Genomic DNA, 21,222 nt, shown 5'->3' with positions numbered 1-21,222 from the left:
ATACAGTAAGGAGCAGCACCCGGAGAGAGAGCGCGAGAGAGAGAGAGAGAGAGAGAGAGGGAGGGAGGGATGGAGACAGGGAGAGAAAACCAGCAGGCATGCGTTAGAGTAAGTCAGAGTGGGAGTGAGAGGACCAGACAGCAGGGTGGAGAGAGAGGGTGAGTGTATGTGTTGCCAGAGAGAGAAAGAGAGAGAGAGAAGGAGAGAGAGAGGATAGCAAGGCAGCTAGAGAGCTCGCGGGAGACGATAGAGGGGGAGTGATAGCGAGAGCTAGATAATGGAGGTGCAGTCTGAGTGCGTGGAGCCTCCTGTGGCCCCTCAGTGTGACCCCCAGCCCACTGGGAAGATCAACAAAGCTGCCTTCAAACTCTTCGGAAAGCGACGCACCGGCTCTGGAATGGCCAGCTTCTTCTCCTTCAGGAACAAAGGGGCCACAAACAGCGGGAGCAACGGGAATTCTGACAATGGGAATTCTTTGAATGGGAATGGCTCGGCGGTGGAGCTGGTTCGGAGTAAAACCCACGATGGACTAATAGGCTCAACCAACGACACTGATGGACAGAGAGGGGACGGGCTCGCCAGCCTGGAAGCAGGACCGGTGAGGTCTCTCAGCAAATCCCTGAGTTTCTTCTCTCTCCTCCGACGTGGGAGTTTTAGGTCGAGTGAAAATGGGGGGTCGGGACTTGTTAGAAGAGGGAGGGGCCTAAAGGGCTTCTTCAGCAGCATGCGATGGAGACGAAAGGAAAAAACTAACGAGGGAGATGGGGTCGAGGTGGAAGGTCCCAAGGAGAAGGATGGGGATAGTACCGACTCTGAGAAGGTAAAGGATATTACTCTCACCCTTGAACCACCTCCGCATCATCACCAAGAGGATTGTGGGAATGAAGAGGCAGAGCCCAACCTCCAAGCAGCAGAGACTCCCATTACTACTGTTACCATGACACCACCACACTGTGTTGCCATGACAGGGCCATCTGTTGAACCAGACTCCCCCGTTCCTTACACACCCACTGACTCGCCGCTGCGGCCGACCATTCAAAAAGCCAAAGCCTCAATTTCCAGCCTCACCCCCTCACTTGCTTCGCCCCCCTTGGACCGCTGCAGCACGGGGGACCCACCCTCGGAACCTTCGGTGGACAGACTCTGCTCTCTTCTCTTCAATGACGTCACATCTCTTAAGAGCTTTGATTCACTGACAGGCTGTGGGGACATTACTGCCGATGCAGACGATGAGGGTCCGGCGGGTAATGGGGGCAGTGGCACGAGCAGCAGCAGTAGTGGCGGAGGAGGGGGGCCTGTGGCAGCAAGTGTTGGGAGAGCTGTTGGTGTCGCTAGTGCCACATCCCGCGGATCCCCGTCCAAACCCCCTCTACCTTCCCAGCTCAGCCAGCCCATCTACTCTGTTTCCTTAAGCTCAGGGCATGCCTCCCTCCCAGCCAGGGCTCGGGCTCCACCTCCACCTCAGCAGCACCCAGCTGGTAGTGGTGTGGTGGCTTACATGGGTGGAGGGGAAGAAATGGCAAGTCCAGAAGGCGTGGACGATGCAGACATGCAAGGGCTCTGGCACATGCTGCCCTCCACGGGGGACAACTCTCCGGCTTTGCCCAGATTGCACCAACCTCCCTCCACCACCCCTACTTCCACGTATCCCCCTCGCTCCAACCCCTCTAGCAGCCACCTTTCTCTAGCCTCCAGGATTTCGGAACGGAAGGTACCCCAGGTGAAGGCATTGGGGCTCAGCAAAATTCCAGTAGTCGGTGGAGCTGCAGTCCGGGCAGCTAAAAGCTCCCTCCCTCACACACATGGCCGCCATCCAACATCACCTGGGGAGAAGGAGCCACTCAGTGATGAGGGCTACTGGGACACACCCTCAGCAACACCCACAGCGACGCCTGATGAGAGCAGGCTGCAGCGTAACCAGAGGATGGCCCTATCACGCGACAGCTACTCTGGAGACCAACTGTATGACCTTTACGATGACCCTGAAGAGCGTCAATATGATGAAGAACAGGAAGGCGATGACGATCTAAACAGTACCCCTTCTCCATCTACTGAGTACAAACTGAGCCCCACATCCCAGACAACTCCTCCTTCCTCCTCCTCCTCTTCTTCATTTCGATCGATGAAAGGCAGCGCCAGCCTTCCACGGGACTCCAAAATCCCAGTAAGCAACAAACAGTCGTCACCACCCCACTCTGTGAGCCAGTCAGCCCTGTCGTCCGTGGTGGAGGCTGAATCCCAACCACCAAAGACCGAAGCGCCTCCCCCAGTTCGCACCAGAATCCCTGTATCCAAGGTGCCTGTCCGTCGATCTGGAAACCAACCCGGCAGCAGAGGAACTGCCCACAAGAAGTAATTTCTATCAAACAGGTTGTTCTCCCCCACTAATGTCTGGGTTTGAGTTTGTACCTTTCTACAGTGCGGTTTATGCATAGCTAAAAGTTTTCCCAGACACAGAAAAATGTAGAGCTGTGGAGTTAACAGCCTATAAATTCCTCTGAAATCCTAAAAGCACTCACTCCTCTAGTGTTTTGGCTTACGACGACTAGAATGAGTGGGTTTGTTCACTTGAGAAAGTCACGAGGAGACTCCAAAGAGCTGTGTTCACACTTCATGGCCCCTCGCAGGAACATTGGAGGTTGACTCTTGACAATCCATGGCCATGCAATAGACACATTTGCCTTGTAGCTTCCTGGAAAAGCTCCTGACCTACTGATACTTGGATTCAGCTCAAGACTGCACACTGCGATAAAGAGGGAAAAAAACAGCAGAGCACCTTTTTTTATATCTCCTGTTTTCTTATGGAATTCCAAATCGCATAACTCAATTTGCTGAGAAGGACCTAATCTAAAAGTTTTTCTATTTGTTTTGAGTTTGTCATCTTGTCTAATCAGTAACAAAGTACCTCCTAATCCGCTGAATTTAGCGCCAAAGTTTGAAAGAACAATCTTCAATCTAATAGTCTGGAATAAACTCAACAACATCCACAGCCTGGGATGACCCACATTTTTTTGTTTCGCTGTTGTATGTGTGTTTTATTTTTAGCTCTTCTTGTGACTGCACAGTTTATTCAACCTAATATGCATATTTCCAAATGAATTCTGAGGTCTGAACTGGTTGTAAAACTTTGTAGTTACAAATACAGGAACGCTTCTCTGCAAAAGGCTCCAGTTTATTGACTGGTAAATAATATTATTTTGGAAGTTTGGATTAAGCCTGTGACATTTGGATCTGCATCACAACATCACTGGAAGTACATCCATCCATCAACCTCGGGGATTTACAAGTGTTAAGCTACAGAAGGAAACCTGGAAATCGCAATATTCTAACTGGAGGGATCCCTTGCACTGACATAACACACGGACACACACACAAAACCTTTTTTCTCCATCTCTGCATGTAGTGCCACACACACTCACCCGGCACAAAGGTCAGGAACATCATCTAACACTGAAGGATCTAAGACACACACTGTTCAGCCTTTGGCACTTTCTTCGTAGCTACACTGGATGACTATCTTCTCTAAAGACACATGCACTAACAACTATTTTTTTCTAGTTAGTACTTTCTCCTTCACTGGATTTCATACTGTTTTGTAAGCCCCGTTGTCCTAGGTCACATGGCACAGATCTTAAACTGTGATTGCACCAGCTTGTCTATAGTCTGCCCTCTATCCGTAAAATCTGGGGACTGATGCTAACTCAGAGCAGAGTCCTTCACCCCCATTTCCTGGCTTTCTAGGAACCGCTGTCAGCTGTGTGTGAATCAGAATGTAGCCTTGACATCATTGTAGATCATTGGTCAGCATATATTTCCCCCTGTGTTGGTGTGTTTCCCTCTTTGTCCCTCCTTCTGTGGGGGCAAGACAATGGGCGGAATCCACTGTTTTCTAAGTCCCCCAGTGTTTTGTAAAACGGAGACAAGCTACTGCACAGTGTGTGTACTGGTATTAAGAATGAGTAGTGTGTGTTGCAGTCCTAAAGGGCCTTTGTCAGTGACTGAGTGAGGCAAGTTACTGGGGGCAGAGTGTTCTCCATCCATTAGATGAAAGAGAGGGGTTTTCATTGGAAAAGGCGAGTTTTCTCTAATCCGAGCCACAAGGGGTTCCAATGACATTCGAGGGTCGTTCTAGTTCATGGTAGCTTTCCATCTGGTTTAGGAGCCGATGATTGATCCAAAACGCCGCTCCAGGTTCAGGTATCTTTTCAGCCTCCTGATGGTGTAGCAGAGAACAGGCCCCGGAGTAACCTGATCCCAGGTCTGCGGCGAGAGTATTTCTCACCCAGAGGAAAGAGCAGAGTAAAGGTCACTTGGAAAGCCGAGGATGATCACGTCCGTTCCTGTCTCTTTGAATTTACAGTAGCATGCAATCAATCTCATTCACCCTCCCTCTGAGTTGAGGAAGGGATTGAAAGAAATCAGGTGGAAAAATGGATGGAGTCATTTACAGGGTGAACAACAATACAAGCCATCGCACCTGGTAAAAATGTGTTAATACTTTTGGACTGCTGACGAAAACAGTTGGCTCAGTGGTACAAAAATCACAACTGTGAATGGGAAACCACACAATCAAATGGTTGAACTAGACAAGTATTTCTAGTGACATTTTATATATTTAACAGGTTTTGTTCAAATCCTCCTGGGTTAATGCATTTGTTGACTGTGATGTGTTGCGCCACTGCACAGGGATGACATCAAACATGGAGGCCAGCATATTGCCATGTTGCTCAGCTCCCTCTGTTTTTGTTTTCTCTCCTTCCTCTCCTACAAACTGAGCCTCCATGTGATCACTGCATTGCAAACAAAGTCATGTTTTTTATTTGTTATCTTTATTTAACCATCTGTTCACAGTGTGAAATCCTTTCACGTTTCTTATTTAATGAATAAAACTGTGTTTGCGCTGACAAACAAGCTCATGACTCTTTGTAACCGCGTTTACGGATTCCATTAATGCCGGCAGCTTCATGTGCTTAATCATGTACTTATAGACAGAGAGAAACTAGACTAAGCCCTTCTCTCCTTCACTCCCCCTCCTCCATCCTTCACACCAACACATCCTGGGGGCTCTGATCCCCCAAGGGGCACAGGCTATGGTTGGTTGGGAGAAACAGAGAAACAGAGATGCTTTTTGTTGATGTGTGGCGTGTTGCATTTTTTTGGTTGTGGAGCCACACTTGCAAAGAGCACCGCTTGGCTTGGGCGTGATAGGTTATCGATACATTTTATTGATTGCTGGGATGAAAGCCTGATGGATGTGTCATTGTCTGCTGTTGGACTCCAGAGGGGCAAAAGGAAAAATATATGCGGGGACGGGGACAGACGAGCAACATGACAACAAAGAAGCAGCTGACACACAGCTGATTCATGTGGAAACGGAACCTGTGCATCTGTGTGTGTGTGTGTGTGTGTGTGTTTAATAAACATGAAATCGAAGGTCTCATCATTTCAAGAAGACACATGTTGCTGGAAACAGGTCACATGCTGTTGTGTTGTGGGTGCAGCACATGAAGTGTATTAGGAGGAGGATTTGGTGCAGTGCGAATCCCCTTTGTAATGGTGCAGCAACACCCCCCCTCCTCTCTTTCTACTCAGCTTCCTCTCTGTGTTCCTGCACCCTGAGGTCTGTGTAAAAGCCCTTACGTAAGACCATAACACTCACTTTTTACCAGCCCACCACATCAAAGCTGTAGCCATGCTGACAGGGAGGATGGTGCACGCTGGTGTGCGCATGTGTGTTTGGCTGATCTCATCATTTAATCCGCTGCTGCTTTGGTGCTGCGTGCGGACATCGTTCTCATTGTGTGTGTTTGTGCATTCGTTTTTGTACATAAATCTGATGTGCGTGCACAACTGGGAGGATTTACTTTGTGCTCCAACATAGGAAATGTTGTGTAAAGCACTGAAGAAGGGAACAACAGGTTTGTTCAGTTGCAAGTAGGCATCAGCGGATAAACATACACTCTTAAAGCAGATGTGTTCATATCAACACAATTTGTGCCAAATTACAACACACTAATGTGCTTCAAGTAGGACCCCACATTCTGTGTTACTTCTGACGCAACATGATTTCCATTGAATTTTCTAACTTTGACACATTGTTGCGTTAAAAATGTGTTAATTCTGTTGCAAATGATTTGGATTTAAATAAACAAACTCTCAACTGTAGAACAACATTTATTGCACAAGTTATTTTAACAATCATACTTGAGATGTATCTCTGACTTGAGTTTGATCGGTAAACTGTTTCGAGGTTTTTCTTGTTTGTGGCTTCTTTTTGCTGGAAAAGAGGAAAGGAGTTTTAAATTGTTATTCGCTTTATCAGTTACTAAAAAGCTATAAAAAATCAATTATTTATAAATTTATATTTACTACTGAGTACATATGTATTAGGATATTATAATTAATATTATTTAAAAAACTTTATTGTAATAGCATTAAACTAGAGCAGTGGTCACCATCCCGTCGAAAAGGCTGGTTACCATTGAACTTGAGCCTATAAGAAAACTTCACAGCATAACAAATTACAGGATATTTATATTTTACAATAGCCCGCGAGAAGTCATCATACATAAGGTAATTTAAAATAAAAACCACAGGAACACATTTAAGTTTAGTTTGTGTGTGTGTGTGAGATGGAGCCTTGAGCACCATTCAAAAAAGCTGTACCCCATATTCTGCATGGCAGCCTCTCTCCAGTCGTTCCCATAGTTACTCCACTAGGTCAACCAATGAAAAGAGGGGGCTGGGCAGGAAGGCGGATGGGAGAGTACTGGGTCTCTGTCAACTGCCAGAGACGTGACTGGAGCTGAACTGGTGCAGCTTATTTCTACAAATAAACACACACAAACATGGCGTTGCCGATGCTGCACCGCCATGTTTTACCTGTAGGATATTTGTGTGACCTAAAGGAAACTGTAGGTTAATATACATATTTGGAAGCTGGGGGGTGATGGGAGTCATTGGATGTAGTGTGCAACTTCACCACTAGATGCAACTAGACCTTACACCGGTTCTTTAATAATCCATCAACAGAATCTTTTAGTAAATGAGTAATGGAATAATTCAGATGTCATCCTTTCAACAGGGTTCAGACCTTTACCACACATCCTCCACATTCATCAATTGCGCCACCAACATTTCATATTCTGTCCATTCTCTCTCTCTCTCTCTGTTGGTTTTGTTTTGTTTTCATCCCGTTTCCTGCCTCTCCTCTGTCGCTCGCCCCTCCATGCTGCTGCATGGTCCCTCTCAGAGGCTGTGTTGTGTAATCCTCCCACTTGTCAATAATTCATCAGCATACAAGCTTTTGGACTGTACACACACTGTGATAGAACTGAGCATGCAGCAGAATGCGATGCTGGGCAAAGGTTTCCTTCTACAGTGGGGAATACAGGTAAAGCTGGTTTAGACAGGTGCACAAGGGCGGTTAAAATCACACGAGACCAGTTTCACTTGGCTCTTAGTGCATCTCTATAGTGAAAGATTTTCTGTTTTAAAAAAGATGAATGATGGACATTTTACAATTTGAGGACAAAGAGTTAATGTTCTGATACGTAACTGACTTTGTGCTGAAACATTTGTGAGATGCAGAAATGGCCTGTTTATTTTTATATTAATCCCCAGTACTGAACCTTGTAACAACATTTCACTATTGCAACACAATTGAAAGGGTTCACGTTACAGGAAACAGAATCATCTTTTCAAAGAACCCTCTTCCAAAGAATCCTGAGACGTCATCTGTACATACACAGAAACAAAGCAGACGAGGGGGAACAACGTGAAGCTTGAAAAAACAGTTTTACTCCAAACTGGTCACTCCGGTTCTCTTTGACCGCTGTGAAAATCCCAAGGCAACCGTGAAGGAGGTGTTGATTTCTTTTGCTCTCTCTATATCTCATCCTCAGGTGCGCTCGTTCTCAAAGCAGGTTAGATTCTAGGATGCATGCACATTCCATTCTGTAGCACGCAACATGAAGACACTTTATCCAACTTCACTTCTCCTAGCCAAGTTTTGAGTGTATTCTTACGGTCAAACTGTTGGCAGACTGTGAGAATAGATCTAGATATAATTTTTGAAAAATCTGCTCAGTTTTTCCTGAATTTACTTCATATTTATCTCAGAATTCTGAGAAAAGATTTCACGAGAAAATAAGAGCCTCTCTTGGGATTTTGAAATAGGCTATCTCGGATATTATGAAAAACTCCATGTGCATTTTTTTTCTCTCCAATGAGAAAATACTCCGTTCTTGATACTTATTGTTCTTGGTTTGTACCCTCATGGTTGAATGCACTTATTGTAAGTCGCAACATGCTTCCATGCCTGGTTTCAGTTAAGTTGCAAATATAAGTTATCTGATGCAGACAATCATAACTGCAGTCTTCAGTGAACTTTCCCCCAGTAAAAGATCAAAACTCACCCAGAAGACATTTGTCATTGTTGATAAGATGATGAAACACTTCCTTTCTACACCAGTGATGTTCCAGTTTGCAAGACCAAAATGTAACTATTTAAATAGTTTTTCACTCAAGTTTAATTGCTGTAGGTTCCAAATTTTAGCTTTGGTGTTCACCGGTAATCCCAGTGCTGGACCGTACAGGGGTCATACCTTTCCAGATCGGTTTGCAGCGTGCAGGACATGACTTCATAGAAAAAGGCCAGAAAAAATGTCGAAACAGAAAAAAACAAGCTGTCGTAAAAACAAAAAACAATAGCCATTCAAATTATATTTTTGATCATTTTGTACCCAGAAAATTATAACAAGGGCCCCTACAGCCCATTCAAGCATACAAAATAAAACTTCTTATCACATGGATTTTGGGATGTCATCATTGTATAAATGAGAAATAAAACATAAAAGCCCTCTACCACCTTACTGACCATCCCATAACCTACTTAGGAGCCGCCTCACATCAAGTTTGACTTGTGGTATAGATCAAACAACGGACTTCTCGGAAAGACGTCTCAATACATCAGTTGCAGGGTGATTTACTTCATTAGTTAGGTCTAATTTGCAGTGGATTATGGGTAAAATTGGCTCTTAGCTGTGCATTAAAATAACTTAAACTTGAGTTTTGATGAGCAATGTGTGATATTTTATGGATTCAAGGACAAATTGACCCTTGTTCCACTCTACACACTTATGGAACACATGAGAATAGTCTTTTAATCCTCTGCCGTTGTGCAACCGTCCATAGAAAGTTCCAGCCATGACAGCACAGCCTCTGCCTAAACCAAACAAGTATCCACCTTGTTCAGGTTTGAGCACCAAGTTATTTCATGAGCAAGAACAAGAGATGTGAGACAGTAAGACATTGATGGATGAGGTCTTATCAAATCTAAGTAAAATAAAATAAACTCTACACGTCATCGTGTTTTTCAGTAACTGTTTGCCCTCTTGAACACACACAGTGGTTTATTAAGACGCTTGTGAGGGATAGTGGTTCATTCCAGAATCGACAGGTTCCCCTTTCATTCAGCTTGGCGGAGCTTGAATATCCACAGTGATATAAGTGTACATTATATCCTTCACAATCTCCTTGACTGTGTAGTTGAGGCTGTTCAACCCATCTGTATCTATGGTCCCCCAGATATGGCGTAATTTGCCGGGGTTCCCTGGATTTGCCTCATTGTGCAAGTCTCTGTTGTGTTTGACCATCATGTACTTTCCCGTCTGAAGGTCGGGGCGAGAAATTTTCATCCCGCGAATGCCGACCCGCCCGTGGATATCGTCGTCCTCGCCGCCCCAGCCCCAGTAAGTGTTCGGGAAGCCGTTGATCTTTACGTACTGGTCTTTAGACAGCGAGGAAACCCCACCAAAGAAGGTGTTGTACGGTAGCTGGAAATTAAATTTGTCCATCGCCACAGCCAGGTGTCTGGGATTGTCGAAACACCTGTAAAGGTTGTGGTCGTTCATGGGAACCAGGTCTATGTCCGAGAAGACGAAGCAATTATAATCGTATTCCTTAAGGGCTTCCACATAGCCCACATTCATCAGTTTAGCCCGGTTAAACACTCCTTCCCCATCCTGGTTGATGACATACACGCCATAATCCAACTGCTGCCTCAGCAAGATAGGATGGAGGTAGTAGAGCCAGTAAACCAGGTGCTCGTGTCGGTTTCGGAATGGAATGATAACGGCAACCTACACACAGGAAATAACTTAGTTAGCAGGGCAAAGAATGTGGATGGATGCGCCCTATCCACAAAATGTATACAACTTATTATACAAAGTATAAAGTATTATAGAAATATGTCATATAGCAGTAAATTGCAGAAGTTATTTTGTAGGTAGTAAGAATCAAAGCACAAATTTTTTTTCTGCGAGTTTTGGTTAGTCAGTTTTTTTTTATCCAACCTGGGACAGCTAATACAAATAAAATAAATACATTCAACATAAACCTGACGTGACACACCCAATTTAACTTCACAGTTTTGAATGAAAAACTAAATCTAAATCTAGTTATCTGTCTGTGTGTGTGTGTGTAGAGGTTAGAAGTTATCGAGCACAAAAGTTTTCTATGTGATTTCCTTCTTTAGAAACACTGTTCTCGTGACATGACATCCACTGCTGATTTGCTCATGACGATCGCAGATGAGTGATTTCACAAATAAACATAAAATCAAAAAGCGATCACCTTAGTTTTGACAACTGTTCGTAGAACTACTCCTCCAGAATATGGAATATGGGTAGTTGACATAAGGGTGAAACAGTATTTTTTTAATAAAGTTCCAATGAGGATTACAGTTGTATGCAATTATAATGTTCAAATGCTGAATTTTTTTAAACTGCTAGTGTTCCGTGGATTTTTTGTAAAATTTCATTGTGGTGTGACTGGCCGTCACACCGCAGGACAGTTTCATCCTTGTGAGTCATTGCTATACAAGACTGACCTTAGCTATTATGCTAACTGAATAATAACTCAGTTTAACCTTAATATGTTTAATTAAATTTAAAAAAAAAAAAAATTGAATTTTTTTTTTTTTTACACTACAGCCGTCACACTACAGGACTCTCAAAAAAATCACACATTCATTGTCTGACAGAAAGAGTGAAATTTATGAAATTAATCAGAGGTTAACAGTCACCTTTCAATATACACAGTACATTCCAACATCTGGGGGGCTTGGAATAAACTAAGGGCTATAGTTGTCCATGTAACTGCCGTTTCAAAAATGTGATTTTCCATGTCACGCCACAGGACAGCATTTGTGTTACGAAAGTTATTTTTGTCATTGTATACAATATAATGCCAAGGCAGTTATTACCTGCTCCAGATATTTCTAGTTTATTTTATTAATATGTAAGTTTAATGCTTCACCTATGTTACGGTCACACCGCAGGACATTTTGCGTATTCACCTTAAAATATAATCAAAACATAACAGATATTTCATACAAAATCATAAGTTTAAAACATAGTACCATAATATGCATCACATCCATGTGTTGTTTAAGTGGTTAAATGCATCTAAATAAACATTCACACTTAATTACAGAAAAATCATGCGTCATGTCATCCACCCATATGTCTTCACCTACCCTGTGTTTGGAGACACAGTCCGGGGGCTGGGAACGGCCTCCCTCCCGCAGAGAGGGGCTCACCTTCCGCCTCACTTCATCCAGAGTCAGCTTGAGACTGAAGTCCACCTTGAGGGGACCGACGAGATTCGGGGGGTCATCGGGGCACGGCCGGGTCCTGTTCAACGGCGTGGTCCCCTCCTCCTTCTCCGGGGGGACACTCGGTTCTTGGGGCAACATGTTCCGCTGCACCTGTTGAACACCTGCCTGTGTCCCCAGCTTGTCGGTCCCAGTGGACCCCCTGTACTGAAGCCGGGCCTGGGGGTTGGACGTGCCGGTCTCTTTGTACAGCAGCACCGCTCCAAAGTACGACGCACTGAGGAAACCAAAGAGGGTGAGGATTTTAACCAATTGTTTAATCGTCGTTGCGGCACGTACTCCATCTCGAAGACGACAAAGGAAACTTGATAGCTGCATTCTCTTTGCAAGTCAAACACAATGTCCCGAGACACCTGGCAGGTAGGTGTCTTTTATACTCACCTGCTTCCTGGTTCAGGAACTTCACATTCTTCACAATTCTACAAGTATTTTTAGAACCAGAGACTGGTTTAGCAAGAAAAAATACCTCAGTGTTTCTGAATGAATAGTATATATATATATATATATAAAAAAATAAATGTAATCCATTTCTACATATTCTCCAAGTACTTTTAATATCTACTTTAAACTTTTTGATATCTATTTTATTTAGCAAAAACAAAACAGAAACATAATGTAGCCCATGAACAGCCTGATTTGGTTATGGTTGACACATTTTTAAATTTTCACAGTAAAGTCAACTAAGAGGAAAATATTGAAAATATTGGTGAAATGATCCATGTAGTACAAAGCAGTGTGAGGATTGATGCTGTGAATTCGAGTGCTATGTGAATAGTCCCTGTGTGTAGGCAAACTGCGCCCTCTACTGGTGTGAGATTGATTGTGCTGCTTTTCATTGGGAACTTCTGTTCCAGTTGAAGGACAAGGAAGATCTTTTAAAAAGTTCAAATAGACAATTAAAAAAAAAGAAAAACATTAAAAGATTATTATTTTACTGCACAGCAAACAACAGTTTACTCGGGTCATGAATAAAGGTAAAAAGGAAATTGAAAAAGCTAATTCAATATGTGAAGACATTGTTCGAAAAAGTAAAGTGAAATATTCAATTAGGTAAAATTTGAAATTGTCAAACTGAAAGATGAAATTGTACAGATGAAATAGAAATGGAAATAAGAAAAGGGAAACATCTAAAATGAAACTCACTTTACTGATCGACATTTCACATTTTAAACGACATCTTTATAATTTTCCACCAGGCATTTTCTATTTGGCTTTTCAATCCGTGTGTAAATCAAGAGATGTGGTCCAAAGGCTGGTTGGAGGGTTATTGACTTAATTCTGAGTCAATAATCTCCTGAATACAGTAGAACAGAGCAGATTCTTTTCTCAAGTGAATGCAATACACTTCCGTCCACACGTATCCAGTCTCACTATTAAGTAGCAAGTTCCAAACATATTGTAATTCAAACTAATTCAAACAAACTTTATACGTTAAAATACTAGTTTGATACGGTGAAATCGAGATCACTGTAATCATGTTAACACTGTGAATACTTTAAGATCATATCTAGTTACCTTATTGAATATGGACTTAATCACTGTCTCCTATCAAAAGTTACATATAATCTTTTAGGCTGTATTATAAACCCCTTTTTTATGCTATTTGCTGGGTATCAACAAGAGGTGAACATCATATGCTGGGGTCTTACAGTTTGGGGCCACTACCCCCTGATTGGACAGTTAGAGTAAAGATGTGTCGGTCAACCAATAACAAATTCCGTTGGAGGCCTTCGCTCACACTCATGGTGCTGGAGTTACATCCAATAACTACTATTTCTTATGACTTGACATCCTGTCCATTCCAGGGTTCACTGATGCTAAGTGAGGCCTGCAGTGTATTCCCATGCTCCATATTCTATCTGCTGATTATATGTACGTAAGCCATAGCATTAAGTAATAAGTAGTGTTACTGACACTAGTAAAATAAGCAAACGTTCCCACATTCCCTGACATTTTCCCAGGACTTTGATGGAATAATGCTTTCTGTCACCGTGGGGATTCCGCTTTGTTTTCATTACTGCCTCAGTTATGTGATATGCAGTACACGGTTAATATGTTGACATTAGACTCGAATTAACTCGGGTTCTCAGGGGTGGAACAGCCTGAAGAGCTGAGCCAAGATGTTACGAGACGCTGTTTGCTCAAAAACGCAGTCCTGTGTAACAGTTTTCTTACAGCAACTGTAAAAGCTGAACTATTTAACCCCTTAGAAACTAGAATAAACGGGCGCTTTTCCAACCTTGTAAATTGTATCATCTGCTTGTGGTCGATGTTCGAGGCGTTAGTGAGGAGGAATTTCATTTCTTTAAAAGCAGGTGTTTAAATTAACTTATTTTAGTTCTAAGGAAGTTTTGCTGCAAACAGATGTGTATTTACAATAAGAAAGGGTAAATTCACCAGACACCTAGGGGAACACGTGGGCTTATTTCGTGGGGGGCCGCAAGTGATTCTGCTGCCAAACTTTGAATGGACAACATGTGCAAGTCTACCTACGAGTGCAGTTTTGCATATAACCACTAGAGGGTAGTCCTGTATCATCAATAAACAATTGACATGTAAGCCTCGACGTGGTGAAAGGGAATTAGAGCATCCAAAATACACAAACACATATATTTATATACACATACACATAACTTGCACACCCATTTATGTGAGTGTTCCTGTACACACACACACACACATATATATATATATATATATATATACACATCTCTTTTTGCAAGAATCCTTCTTTCCCTTCTTAACCACACACTTTTGGGAGAAATGTGCCACTGTTTGCAGAGAAACCTGATCCCAACGCCTCTATAAAAGGAATCCAGCGTTGGTATGAATTTAATCGAATTTCTTTCTTTCTCTTCCACCTCCACCCACTTCTGTCTTTAGCTTATTTTTGCTGCTCCCACCGATTTAAGATTTAAGAAGGAGGAGATACCTACGGAGAGACGTTCACATGCAGAGTAGAAGCTCGATGGACGGACTTCCAACCAAAATGGAGCTACGCAAGCTTTTTTGGGACGTTTTTCTTGGCGTGCATGCTTGTGGTGTCAGAGTGACATCTGGGCCTGTGTCATTTCTTAATTAAATAGATGAGACAGAATTGTATAACAAGTGCTTTGACTCTTACATGCAACCATTGATTTTCTGTTTCAGGCTAAGTCAAAAAGTAGTTTTTTTGAGATAATAATCTGTACACCACTGACATGCAGATGCTGTTTATTTATGCAAATACCAGGACTTTCTCACACTCATGTGGACTTATTTTCAAATGGGTCACACTCTATTTGATACTGAAACAATTGTGAATAGCATGGCAGAGATGGCAGTGGTGCCAAGAATAGAATAAAAGCACTCGGGCTGTGGTGCAGAGGACACAAAGCATTGTTTTAAAATATATATACTGTGTATGTATCATGCTTTTGTACATTTTCTTATTTTAAATGTCAAAAGTATCAGTTGCCGTTTTAGTCGAGAGTCGACACTCAAAATATCACAAATATCCAGAGCAAGAGCCAGGCCAACACATCTATTCTCCCTCTCCATTCACAATGTGGATAAATTGCATACATTCAGTGTATTATTATTTGCAGTCATATCGACAGACATGAACACACACACACACGCAGACACACACACGCATGAACATTTATACTCAACCACAGCTCTTAAAACAGCCCTTACAGCCGAGAGAACTCAGCAGTTTAGTGAAACATGATGCCCAGACCATAAAAGTGTGTATGTGTTTGTCTGTGTGTGTGTATGCATGCATGCATGCATGCATATGTGTGTGTGTGTGTGTGTGTGTGTGTGTGTGTGTGTGTGTGTGTGTGTGTGTGTGTGTGTGTGTGTGTGTGTGTGTGTGTGTGTGTGTGTGTGTGTGTGTGTGTGTGTGTGTGTGTGTGTGTGTGAGTGTGTGTGCGAGTGCGAGTGCGTGTGTGTGTGTGTTTGCTTGGTTTTGAGTGGTCTCAGCTGTGTGGGACGCACCGCAATGACAGCCAATCACAGCTAATTCAGAATCAGAGTGGTTTTGATGGCTCCACGTTCTATACGAGGGAACAAAGTAGTGTGTGTGTTTGTGTGTGCGTGTGCATGCGTGTGCATTCGTGCACACCTCTCAACCTTCCTCTGTACTCCACCTGCTTCTCATTGCCCAAATGGTCTGGCAAAATCGGCTTTTTGAAATATTAGCATTTGTATACCACGGCTTTTATTTCACAGGCCCCAAACGGTGGAAATAAAGTTGAATTTGAATAGAAAATAATCAAATAAAATACATTTAAAAGCTCTTTTTCTCTCCTTGTTTGCGAGGACTGGATGTTTCTCACTTTTCTTTTTCAAGTTTAATATTCAAGGCACGGTTGTCAGCTGTCAGTTAAAATGTGAAGTGTCCTCCTCGGTGACAAATTAAACGGCAAAAAAGCACATAGTCATGGTGACGTATTTTGCCGCAGAACAACCTCACTGGGCCTCGTCCTTGAGCTGGAGGTGATGGAACACCATTCTTCCTAAATATATTCTTATATGTAGTGTTTTAATGATGGATTTGGAGATCACCACCTAAACTCTGTCTAAAATCTCCCATGGGTTTTTCTTTCAGATCAGTTCAAGTGCAGATGTTGTGACTGTGAAGGCCATTTCAAACTTTGTCATCTCTCTCTGGATGAGGACCCGGTCATCCTGTTTCTCCACTCAGTTTTTCCTTTGTTCCTTTAATTTTTTTTCACCTCTCTTTGTATTGATTATGATCAGTTAAGTGTTATTTCAATAACCCCTGACTCACAACTCTTTCTCATGTCCTTCCTCTCCTTTTATGAGATATTTGAACTGTGCGTCACACTACGCAGCTCTATTCAGACCCTGTGTAGAAGATAGATGACATGACTGCTCCCCAAAGGTGAAGCCAAAGCGCCGCGACTGCCCCTTTGTGGCTGGTGCGGTAAGGTCATAAATCCTCCTCCTCCTTAAAAGTCAAAAGTACATGTGAAACGAATATTTCTCAAAGATGGCTTCTGTCATCTTAGGCAGATATTATCACACTAATGTTTGTTCAAGTGTTTATTTTCATTTTATTTACGTTTGGTTGTAATTAGTTAGTTTGATTATATAAAAAAAGGGTGAACTGTTATGATTCTGAATCGATAATTTGAAGGAATATTGAATTAATTGAATATTTGAATTTATTTGATTTAGACCCTGCTCTTTTGATTCTGTACCTTTGCTTGAACTTTGACTCATCTGCATCCACAAGATGGCTGATGGATAATTTGGCTTCATTTCTGGATAGTTGGATGAAGTGGAGACGTGTTGACCATCTTTATAAACAGTCAAGAGTCAAACCTTCTAAAATTTAGTACATAGAGTAAATTACACACACCTTTTGGGGCAATGCAGCACCAGCGAAATTCGGGATTAACTACACCCAAGGGTAAAAAGACAATGGATTTTTATGTTATATTTTACCATTACTGTCTGGGATATTTGTACCAACTAAGGTATATAATATAAGGTTGTGAACAATTTTTATTTACTCTAACTCCTTGTAAACATTGTGTACATGTAACTATGTCTTACTGGTGTTACTGATTGTTTTTAATATGCGAGTCCTGTGCAGGTTTGAATGTCCTACCCCTTGTTTTGTAGCACAATGTTTTAAAGTAAACTTGTGCATGAACTGTCCTGTCAATAAGTGAACCAAGCATAGAACATTAAGACATATCAGCTGAGAGTGAGTGTGACTGTTTGGAAGACATGTCATCCTGCATTGTTAGCGCTGCACCGACATTAATGACAAGGAAAATCAAAATAAAGTCTATTTTTGTTGACCAACGAGTCATGGTGCATTACTGTCCCCAAAGGCTGTATTTATCTCCAGTGGTCTGAGCCGCCAAGACCCTAACAATGAAATATTTGGACAGGAACAGGAGACCTCATCCTTCATGGTTACAGAAATGGCTTCTTGAAAGAGCAGGAGGAGAAGCTGGAGACCAGAGCTGATGAAATGACAAATGCTCTTAGAGGGAGAATCAGGGAAATGGGTCCATTTGAGGTTTTAAATTCATACAGGTAGCACACGTTTGTATAAATGAACCTAGAACGTGAAGTAGAGCATATTTGTCCGCCCAGGCCCAACAGTCCCCTGGAGTTCAATCAACCTGCACCAGATCACACCCCCTCACACACCAGTCCTCGAGATGGGCCTCATGGTTCTTTGAGCAGATCCATGAATTATTCTCTGGGAAATCTGATAACACATAAATCTCTCTCTTACATCACCCAAAAGAAACAAATAAATATAAATACATAATTTTTCCTTTCTCCACCTTTTAACCTATTACTCAAAGCAATTCATTCATCTATTTATTTATGTAGTTCTTTCCCCCTTTTTCCTTTGTTATCTGTCTTTCTGATTTAGTATTGCTTGGTGTGATTTTTGTGTTGGATTTCGTGTTGTTTTGTGCGGTTTTTACTATGCAAAGTCTCTTTTGTGAACGGAGGAAAGCAGGAGCAGGTGTAGTAACACCAGAGGAGGATAGAGACAAACAGGAGGAAACCAGCCGAACCCAAGAGGAGGAAACTTTATTTTCACTCCCGCGAACCAGAAGCAAAACTTACTCCAAGTGTTGTGACTCAGCTGTTGTGACACGATCACTTAAAACCCGCGTGTGAGTTTTTGTTTAAGTTAACGTTTTAGTTAACGAGGCAGCGTTTCATTCACTGTGTGGAAACAACGAGGTGCAGGTGGATGTGTGTGTGCGCTCGTGGTGGGTGTAGTCTAGTGTTGTAGTTGTCTTGTTTGGTTTGTTTACTTATCCTCTTACTTCTTCTGTCTTCATGTAAACACACGGAAGACCATTTGATTACATTTGCATTCTTGTTGGGTTTCTTATTTCAAATTGTTTGTCTACGACTTGTTGACCTCTCTCTCTCTCTCTCTCTCTCTCCCTCTCTCTCTTTTGTCTATAGTGTGCACAGAAGCTTTTGCTACTAAGCTCAGCTTTTCAATGATTTTCTCGATATCTGTTTTTTATTTCATCCTGTTTTTTGTCAGATAACTATACTGTTGCCATGTTGCCAAGTATTTGCTTATAGTCTGATGTTTAAACTTCCCACACAACACAGCTGTAGGTATGTTAAGTTTAACAAAGGTAATATAGTCTACACATAGGGCTGTCAGGTTTTACAGAAATCAAGTTCAAACTAATTTCATATGAAGCACAATTTATGCGACTTTATTTTTGATTAACCCCCCAGCTGATAGTAGGCGCCCTCTGGTGGATCCCGAGGTAAACTAACTCAGACACCAAGGAGGACATTTCACATTTAAACCGACAGCTGACAACTGTGCTGTGAATTTTAAACATGAAAAAGGAAAGTGAGAAACAAACGTTATTACAGTGAGAATATGATCTCGCCCCTATTTTCGACTGGATTTTGAATGAAAAGGTCCAATATGGCGGAGGTGCAGGTGCATAGCTCTGTGGTAAAAATAAAGCCTGCACCACAGTTAAGTGTGTCCTAGTGTTTTACCTCATTGTTTAGTTGGACTTTGTGCAACATCTTTAAAGACAGGAGCGTTAGTGCTATGGATATATCGAAAAATATTTTCTTCATGAACACTGAACTGGAAACATATTTTTTTGTGTTTCAACAAAAATGTGGGTTCGGTCATGTTGGCTGATTCACCCTTTCGATTTTTTTCATGCTGCGGGGAAAACAGTGGGTTCTGGTCGGGTTCGGACACAAAAAACAAAATGGCTTTCAGGTTCAGGTCAGGCGCGGCTGGTTTTCTCTCTGGCTCGGTTGGGTTCTAGAAGGGGTCGTTCCTTCCTTCCTGAAGTGGCCACGCTCTAAATGCTCTCGTCTTTCAACAACTCGCTCACATTGTTAAAATGGAGCCCGTGAAGTTCATGTCACGAGACGTTGGGCCGGGTTCAGTCTTTGCTGCCTGTGATGTGTTGCAGTAACTCTTCAAGAACACTTGTAATGCATCTCCCAGGACCTGGGTATCTGTCTTCCTTTTGTGTATTACTGCGCTGAATTAATTTCTAATAAATAAATGGGAAGTGTTCCGCGCGGTTAGAATCTCTGACAATCTTTGAATCGTGAAGCAAGAAACACTTCTATTACTGCTCCTCTTCTTCCCCCACTTGTTCTTCTTCCCCCGTTCTCCCTCCTTCCTCTTGACATGTGTCACATTTTGGGCTCCTGCTCTCGAGGGATAAATGCCAGATTACATGGTGTAGTATTTTTATCCGTAGTACATTAACCGGCGGAGCTTACAGCATCAAAGCCTTGAGGAGATCAGCACACAGGCGCGTGCACGGAAACGCACACACACACACACACTCACACACACTCACACTAACACTCACATGCAGATCCACACTCGTATCAGAACTGAAACAGAGTGTAAAGTGCTTTCTTTGATCTCTCCCACCCTCCTGTTCCTAATTACCCTAGTGACACACATACATGTCAACACACATGCACACACACACACGCACACACACACACACACACACAAAGAAATGAATACATCCTGTGAAACCACAAAATCTAAATCATTGAAAAAGTGATGAATTAGACGTCCTATATTCCAAACTTTGCAGGGTGCGTGATTGCACATTACTCATTCCGAAAATTAAGGAGACATTACATGTGTGAGGCAACGATTTGCTTGTTAGACTCCTTTTATAGATTTTCGAGTCTGAACCGTAAACCAGCCATACTGGATAAGTATGTTGTATGGGTTTTGACGCTATATTCTATTCTAGAGGAGGCAAGACAAACTGTGGAGTCATTTTCATAGCATGTCCTGTCGTGTTTAGTGATACATCTTAGTAGATTCAGTGGGTTTACCTGCTTGTGACATGTGTGGAATAAACATGGTTTGTGTTTCGAACTGTACAATGGAAGCAAAGGGGATTTTTTATTTACATCAGCGGGACACTTGTGAGCCGTGACGTGGGCACTCATTTTTCTGAAGGATATTTATAGCCTCTTGATTGGACATCTTTATATTTTTCACACAAACTCAACAATGCCTGTAGGCGACATTTTGTTAATGACCCAAACACTAATGATTTGGCATTTTGAAATGATCCACTATGTTATATTACCCACTGCTAAAGCTCATACACAGTGATAAGCCATCAGATATTTCCCCCAGTTTGAATCCGATTTACTTTAATTATTCCTTTTAAAGCTTTTCTTAGTGCTTTTTTCATGCAGTCTGAAAAGGAAGGATATCTCATTAAAGTTCCAAGCCAAATAACAAAATAGCAAAGCATTGACTATGGAATACAATCCAGAGAAATTATAAAATGGCAGCATCATTCCGCTGCCTAAACCAATTATTATTTATAGATGGTAAACTCTGAGGTTATTGCTCTTACAATATCGATGCCCAACGGCTATCGTCTAACGATGAATTAGTCTGGGGGCAGCAGACAATATTTTGAGACTTCCTTGTGTAAAGCGGATATCCGGGGTCGAGATTTACATTTACAACAACTTTCTTTTATCACACAAGTGCAAAGTTTCACCAA

At 42.3% G+C, this 21,222-nt stretch overlaps 2 protein-coding genes and 1 long non-coding RNA gene across 3 annotated transcripts; 2 read left to right on the top strand and 1 right to left on the bottom strand.

Moving 5' to 3' along the window:
- Positions 1–277: 277 nt before the first annotated feature.
- Positions 278–2,356, top strand: amer2 (APC membrane recruitment protein 2). The gene has a single exon (XM_061094234.1). The coding sequence runs from the start codon at positions 278–280 to the stop codon at positions 2,354–2,356; it is 2,079 nt and encodes a 692-aa protein (XP_060950217.1).
- Positions 2,357–6,516: 4,160 nt separating this feature from the next.
- On the bottom strand, positions 6,517–11,997 carry LOC133026808 (beta-1,4-galactosyltransferase 1-like). Its single transcript, XM_061093776.1, has 2 exons — positions 11,540–11,997; positions 6,517–10,142 (listed from the first exon to the last, which is right to left on the bottom strand). Exons 1-2 carry the CDS (start codon positions 11,993–11,995, stop codon positions 9,474–9,476), a joined length of 1,125 nt encoding a protein of 374 aa, XP_060949759.1. The 5' UTR covers positions 11,996–11,997; the 3' UTR covers positions 6,517–9,473.
- LOC133026809 (uncharacterized) lies at positions 11,518–17,496 on the top strand. The gene is made up of 2 exons (XR_009683231.1): positions 11,518–11,912; positions 16,272–17,496. It is a non-coding gene; the product is annotated as an uncharacterized LOC133026809 (long non-coding RNA).
- Positions 17,497–21,222: the final 3,726 nt, after the last annotated feature.

Source organism: Limanda limanda, chromosome 20 (genome assembly GCF_963576545.1).
Source record: "Limanda limanda chromosome 20, fLimLim1.1, whole genome shotgun sequence".
Taxonomy (NCBI): domain Eukaryota; kingdom Metazoa; phylum Chordata; class Actinopteri; order Pleuronectiformes; family Pleuronectidae; genus Limanda; species Limanda limanda.
Note: the sequence above shows the minus strand (reverse complement) of the source record. Positions and strands in the feature narration are given on the sequence as shown.